This window comes from Sapajus apella, unplaced genomic scaffold, assembly GCF_009761245.1.
Source record: "Sapajus apella isolate SASKATOON/1434 unplaced genomic scaffold, GSC_monkey_1.0 scaffold191, whole genome shotgun sequence".
NCBI classification, from domain to species: domain Eukaryota; kingdom Metazoa; phylum Chordata; class Mammalia; order Primates; family Cebidae; genus Sapajus; species Sapajus apella.
The window spans coordinates 675,229-682,532 of NW_022437131.1; the positions used below are offsets into that span (position 1 = coordinate 675,229).

The 7,304-nt window shown below is 46.7% G+C and overlaps 1 protein-coding gene across 4 annotated transcripts; it reads right to left on the reverse strand.

The window, feature by feature from the left end:
* Positions 1–4,449: 4,449 nt before the first annotated feature.
* Positions 4,450–6,530, reverse strand: BEX4 (brain expressed X-linked 4). 4 transcript variants are annotated; one of them, XM_032269289.1, is made up of 4 exons: positions 6,375–6,530; positions 6,108–6,266; positions 5,881–5,950; positions 4,450–5,493 (listed from the first exon to the last, which is right to left on the reverse strand). In XM_032269289.1, exon 4 carries the CDS (start codon positions 5,486–5,488, stop codon positions 5,126–5,128), a length of 363 nt encoding a protein of 120 aa, XP_032125180.1. In that variant the 5' UTR covers positions 5,489–5,493; positions 5,881–5,950; positions 6,108–6,266; positions 6,375–6,530; the 3' UTR covers positions 4,450–5,125. The 4 variants fall into 4 exon arrangements, with proteins under 4 accessions (XP_032125180.1, XP_032125179.1, XP_032125178.1 ...); XM_032269288.1 differs by lacking the exon at positions 6,108–6,266 and having other exon boundaries at positions 6,397–6,530; XM_032269287.1 differs by lacking the exon at positions 6,108–6,266.
* Positions 6,531–7,304: the final 774 nt, after the last annotated feature.

Consider the following 7,304-nt stretch of genomic DNA (forward strand, 5'->3'; position numbering starts at 1 on the left):
TAAAATTCTTGTAGTGTGATCTTCAGCTCTGTTGGGTTGGTTACATTTTTTTCTATACTGGCTGTTTTGTTTGTCAGCTTCTGTATCTTCTAATTGTAACTCATAGCTTCCTTTGATTGGGTTTCAACATTCTCCTGTATCTCAATGATCTTTGCTCCTATCCATATTCTGAATTCCATTTCTGTCATTTCAGCCATCTCATTCTGGTTAAGAATCCTTAACCAGATGCTGATCTTTCTTTAGTCTTTGAAGTTGCTGTCTTCCGGATTTTTTTTTTCTTTTATCCTATTTGATGACCTTGGAGGTTTCATTGTGGTGTAAGGTGGATTCAGTTGACTGGTTTCATTTCTGGAAGATTTTAGGGGGCAAGGTTCAGCTCAGGACTCCTGAACTATGTGCTGTAACTCTGGGAGACTGGTATCAGCTCCCACTTTGTTCTCTGGCTCTTTGAGGTTAGGAACCCGCTGTGCTAGAAGGGCTGAAGAGTTCCCGGACCGGACCGCTGGTTATCACACTCCAATGGGTTGTGCCAGCCAAAGCACTTCCTAGGGCGGTGACAGTGGGATCTATCCTCTTTCGCATGTGGTAGTAGCATCTGCAGCTGCAGGATGGTGGGGTGCACATTCATCTGCTGCGACAGGGTACTAACGGGTGCTGGGTTGCTGGCGTCTGTGCGGGCCTTCGCAGCAGCGGCTAGCCTTGACAGCACGGCTGTGGGGGCGGGGCTGGGACAGGGTCCAGCTGGCGACTGTGTGCCTGTTCACACTGGTGGTGGTGTTTCCACCCTTTGTGAGCGGTCCCGCTAGCGGCAGTGGCCTCTTAGAGCAGGGGCGGGTCCACTTTTCTCTGTGCTTAGTTTCGCACCTAGAGGCCGCTTCCATGCACAGGGGTGGGGCATTGGTCGGGGCGGGCTGGTGGGCTCTCTGCCTGACAACTCTCCAACAACAATGGTGGTTGGAGGAGGGGGCGGGGCGCACTCACGCCAGCAAAAATGTTCTGGCCTGGTGCACAGAAACACCCGCGCTGGCGGGGGAGGGAAGGCAAGGTCAGCCTGCCAGCGCACATGCTCTGGCAAAGTGTTGTTGGGGGTGGCCGTGGCGACTGTATGTGGGAAAAGCGACCTGGTGAGGCTACAGTTGGGGGAGAGTATAGGCGGCCTAATGCTTGTGAGCTGGGGCTGCTCCACTGGGCATTCTGCTGGTTGGGTGAGACCGCCAGCACCCGAGCTATGATGTGGTCCCCAGGAAATACTTGGGGCTGCACTGTAAGCAGGCGCCGCTATGCTGGGGCCCCGCCAGAGGCCATCAGACTGAGTAGTGCTCAGGTCAGACCGGTTCTGTCTCCTGGGAAAATGCCCCGCAAAGTTCAGGTCCTACAGTTCCCCTAGGGCTAAAGTCTCCTATTGGAGTGAGTCCAGCCTAGTGGGACGGGCAACACTGACCATGCTCCACTACAGATGCTCCTGAACCAAACCCTCTGACCTTCACTACAGCTGGAGTTCCACCCCTCCCACTTCCCTGAACAGCTCTCCCAGCCAATTCAAGTGTCCATGGTGGCCAAAGGTCTTCTCCTGCCAGGATTCCAAAGGCCTGTGGGCAGAGTTGGTTGCTCTTTTCCTGTTCATCTCCCCTCTTCTCCAGTAGTAGTTATGAATGAGTCCTGGTGTCCTGCGCTGGGCAGCATCTGTGTCTCTCCTCTGTCTGCTCTCAATGCCTTCCCTCTGAAGATCTGCTAGGACTGCGCCATTCTTCCTGATGCTCTGTCACTCCAAGGGAAATGTTCCTCCTGACTACATCTAATTGACCATCTTATCCCGTCCTGGTATTTTATTCTTGTTACATTTGAATTGTTTATTTGTTTTTACTTTTTTCATTTTTTTTTCTTGCTGTCTGTCCTGGCTTGTTTCGGCTACTATAACAAAATATTATAAACTGAGTGGCTTATAACAACAGAAATTTATTTCTCACAATTCTGAAAGCTGTGAAGTTCAGGATTGGGTGTTGGCAGATTCCGTGTCTGATGAAGGTCTGCTTCCTGGTTCACAGAAAAGGTGAAGGCATTTTCTGGGGTCTCTTTTATAAGGGCACTGATCCTATTCATGAGGGCTCTGCCCTAATGACCTAATCACCCCCCAAAAGCCCTGCTTTCTAATACGATCACCTTGGGAATTCGGTTTTTAACATTTTAATTTTAGGAGGGACACAAATATCCAGTCCATAACACTGGCCTTTTTAAAGACTTCCTCAGTGATCGCTCCAATTTCTGTGATATGAAGACAGCAGCATATGCTGCTGTGTACGATTAGTCTGACTCTCCTCAGAGGTCTTGTCAGTCTTTCTCCTCTTAAGTTCTGGAAGACTTGACAGGCATTAATTGCCAGACATTCATCCTAAACTTTGCTCCAAAATCCATAAAAACATACAATTTTTCCTCAAGAAACTAAAATTTTACAAACATGAATGTATAAACCGCTGATAGGGATGAATGTGGTAGCCTTTTTTTCTTCACTTTTGGTTTATTTCCTTTGTTGATTTTTATAAAAGATTCATTTTCTTGGTAGTCTCCTTAGAGACATTCACTGACATCTCTCTGTCATCACCTTAAAAAGACAAAATGTATTGCCCACCAAAATCAAGGAAAGTTGACCCTCCCATAGGATGTATATTAATGGACGTGTTCACTGTGATAGCTCTGCTCTTCTTCAATCACCTTCTGATCCAGCCCCGTCTATTCTTAGAAAGTTCTCTCTTTACTCCTTCACCCTTGTGGCAACACAGAGGTAAGGGAGTTTTCTTCAGTTCTTCAAACAATCATGTTCTGATCATGTTCTGGCCACTGAACTTTATGTCTTCTAAAGTTCTGTACTCATCCCCTACTATCACAGAAATTCCCAGGATAGTAGCCCTCATTTAGTTACAATTATGTTGTGACCCCATTCCCTGACTTTTACCACTTCCAAAAAATTCTGTCCTTATCATCCCACTCTCCCAGAAACACCAAAGAGACAGGGGTCATTTTGGTACTTCAAAAAACCATATTCTGAACCAAGCATAGACACTTACTTCTTCCAGAAAGTCTGTCCTTGTTCCTCATCCTCCCCCAAAAACCCCAGTGATGAGGCTTCAGCTTTCTTTCAACTAATCGTGTTCTGATCTCACACCCCCACCTCTAGCTTTTTTGGCTGGAGGAGAGAGATTGAGGCTACTTTGAGAAATCCACAATTGGTAGTTGCTAGCAGGCACCGTACAGATTTTTAGAGGAACTGAAAGATCATTCATGACTCCACCCAGTCAGCTAGTCTTTATGAAGTGCCTGATTTCACCACTGTGCATTTTCAGATCAGACTCTATATCATCCTCTTCCTATAGACAGGTGAAAGATAACTCCAGCTCCAAAATTGTCTAAGACACAGACAGATTTTCCCTTAAATGTGGTTCTCAGTTGAATATGCATGAATTCTGATGACTGAATAGTGTAAACTTCAAATAAAGTGTTTTTTGCATAAGTTGTATGTTTTTCCATTTACACTCACTGGCTATCAGTACATACTGTAAAAATTTCCAAATAATTATTTGTGGAGGCAATGTGGTGAGAAGACAAGCACCCTGAAGTGAGAATTGAGCCATGGCTGTGGTCACAGCTCTTTCACTAATTGGCTGTGTGACCTTAGGAAAATCGCTTTCCTAACAATTCCTCACTTTTGAAACCAAGTTTGCACCAAATAAGTAATTATCATTTTTTTCACTGTGATCTAGTTAGAAATACATCTTAAAAGTGGCAATATTTACTACATAGAACACATTAAGCAAAACAATTCTTAGCACTACTTAATGGTGACAGGATGAGTTTTGTTCTACTTTTAAAAATTGCTCGTTGTAAGCCACAAAACTGATTTCAACAGCCATAGTGGCAATCCTAACTTTGAACAACACTGGAGGATCTTATTTTTTTTAATCCCTCAATATTCTAAAAATTAAAGTGTCTGTATTTGAGATATAGAAAAACAATGTATTGAAAAACAGCCACATTCTTGCTGAGTCTCTTTTACCTTCCTCAGCTTGTCATCAAGTTACAAAAGTCAAATATTCTGCATCTCCAGATGATAAAGTCCAATAGAAAATGGCCCAGGCTGGATTCTCCTACTGCAAGATATACAGCAGGGCTTAGCCCTGGGTGCTTAACATCTCTAAGCTCCCGTGCCCTCATCTGTAAAAGTGGTATAAGAATACAGACTTTATAGATTGTGTAAAGGATAAAATGAGATCCTGGATGTGAAACTACTGACAGAGGCGACGAATTGTGAGTTCCTCAGACTAAATGTGATCTTCAGGCATGCTTTGTTCTGCACAATGAATACTCTCCAGTTTGCTACTGTCCCTACCACTCCCATAATCATCAGTCTACTGTAAGGTCTCATACTTTTCTTTTTTAATTACTTGCCCGCCAAAATCAGGTAAAGATTCATCTTGATATTGTTTCTTTATTTTTTATGCTTATGACACATTATACATACACACATATGTATATAGGTACATACATACACATCAACGGCACTGATTTTGGTACACATCAGAATTACTTAGAGAGTTTGTTAAAAATGGAGATTCCGGAGCCCCACTCTGTGAGTTTGGACAATAGGTCCCACATTCTCAAATGCCCCCTGCCCCCAAGGTGTTTTTATACAGATGGTAGACTCACTCTGAAAAACACTAGAACATACATTCTTAAAATTCAGACATTGAATTATGGGTATGACCGTTCTTTCTTGGTCAGAGACAAGAAAATATTCTCAAGACAAGTGAGATTTTGAGTCCAGGTAAAGGAAAAATAATATTTACAAAAAATAGCAACTGGAATGAAAGAGGAAGATGATGAAATACAGACTGCTTTTGGAACTGCTTTATGCATTTCATATTATGAAGAGAATATTTTTCCTAAAATGAGTGAAGCTGCCATGCTAACAGTAACTTTTAGGCTGAGACAAAACAATATTCAATTAGAATTCTAATTTCCATTAGAAACTGGTAAGTGGAAACACCAAAAGGCTTACAGAAAAAGTAAATCACAAAAATACAAGCTCGTAAAGCAGTGTTCACATTTTTAACTTCAGGAAAAACTTAAGGATTCAAGGTATGAGGCAAAAGTCATAATGGTTGTCAGGTTCAGGAGTTTGGAAGCGCATGTAGTGCCTTATCTGCTGTTCCCTAGTCTTTCTCTTGATTTCCATCATCTGCCCTACAAACCTTTCTACATCATCTCTCGCTTCATTGTGCTCACTATGCCTATTAGGTATGGCCCATCGAAAATTAGGGACAAGTCGCCTAACTCGCCCCCGTCTGATATTTCCTCCAGGCTTCTGCCCTTCACCCTCTCCCGAATGGCGGGATTCTTCTTCGTTCTGCTTGGGAACCTGCTCCCCTCCTTCGTTTTCTTGTTGGGGATTTTTCCCGTCGAGATTGTTTGCCGCTAGTTCCTCTTTAGACTCCATTACTCCTAGGAGACAAGAAAGAAAAAATGGGCTGACTTCTTGGTGGACTGATCAGCACTGAGGACCGAGGCCCTACTAGGCACCTCCCAAAATTCACAGCCCTGGACTTCACTTTATACTCTTTTAACATTTCATTTTTCCACCTGAGAAGCCCCGTGTACCTTGTGGGGTGCCCCCAATCCAAGCCCCTCCCTCTGGCAAAGCCCACCATTTTCCCTGTAGATCCATCTCCAGGCTTCTGCAGGCAGCAAAATGGAGGACGAGGATGGGGTGTGGGAAGGGGAGGGTTGCGTTAAGTTGGAGCGGCAAGAGGGTGAAAGCATGGATTGGGGTCTCAGACTGGGCTTTCCTCACGTTCCGACCCCCGCCCGACTACCGTTCCTTGCACCGACCTGTGCCTATCCTTGCGATCTCTTCCTCCTCCCGATTCTTGACGCGAGGTGCGCCGCCGGACACTTAGGCCTGCAGACCTGCAGAAGGGCAGGGGGCGGGGAGTGGGGGCTGCTGCAGCGGAACGCTAGAGAGGGCCCGACGCCGCCCAGCCCCTTCCCCGTCCCGGGCCCGGGCCCTCCTCGCCGCCCTCGCCCCCCGCCTCAGCCGCCCCGCCCCCCAAGCTGACCACCATTTTCTGCACCAAGAAGGGCGGGGCAGGGGTGTCGGAAAAGCTTGCGCAGGTGGCGGAGGCAGGTGTTTCCGAAGGGTCGTAGCCTCAGGACCGCCGGCTCCCGCGGGGCCGGGCACCTCTCGGCTCACGGAAGGCGGCGGGGCCCGGGGTCTGCTTCACGGTGGACCGGCTGCGTCACCGCGCGGCTCCCCCGGGGTGGGTCATCCTCAGCCGGGGCCGCTCCCCAACACCAACCCCTGGGATCCCCTCCAGGTCCCTCACCTGCTTCCCCTCCGCTTCCTACTTTCGGGGCCGCCCCGGCCCGCACGTCCTCAGGGCCACCTGGAGCAGGTACCGCCGCCGAGAAGGGAGCGAGCGACAGCGGCTCTGACGCCAGAGCGAGACCAGACTCGCTTGGCAGGTCACGTGGGACTGTTGTCATCGCCACCGGCTCCGCCCCCGTCCCACGCCCCCTCCTGCAGCCCCGAGTCAGGCGGGGCTTTCAGGCCAGCCCCTGAGTCTCTTAATGTCTCCAGCCTGGCCGGCCCTTCCACTCTCCTGTCTTTGTGTATTCTTGGGACTTCCTCTGCCTGCCCAAGAAGAAAGGTACCGTCTCAGGGAACTGTTGGCCACTCTCACTTCTGTGGAGACTTGCCTCTCCCTGTTCTGGGATCCCAGGATTCTCCCCACCTTCCCCTACCAGGACGCGGGCACAGAATTTAAAGGGATGCAAAATTCCTCAGTAGTCAAGAAAAGTAGCATTTTAATGCAACATTTTAAAAAACAAAATTATTCCAAGAAAATGTATGATGAGCAAGATGTCATAATATTAAACAAAGAGAGCATCTGTCCCGCCCACCCCAATGCCAAACCGTGGTCCTTGTTATCAGTGCTCACCTTTTTCTCTGCACCAGAACGTTTGCGGGGAACAGGAAATGAGTCAAGCACGGTGGATTTTTTCTAATTCTTCTTAATACCTTTCTGTTCTGTTCCTTTTTTAAGAAACACACTGTAGTTTATTTTAACTTTATCTTAACTTTAATGAAAAATTTCGAACATATGGAAAAATCGAATACTATAATGCAAACCCATGGGCTAGTATTCACCCAGATTCCACAGTTAACAACTCATGGCCAGTCTTATTTCATCTTTATCATACCTGCTTCCCAACCTTAAAGATAATATTTGAAGCAAATTCTAGACATAATTTCA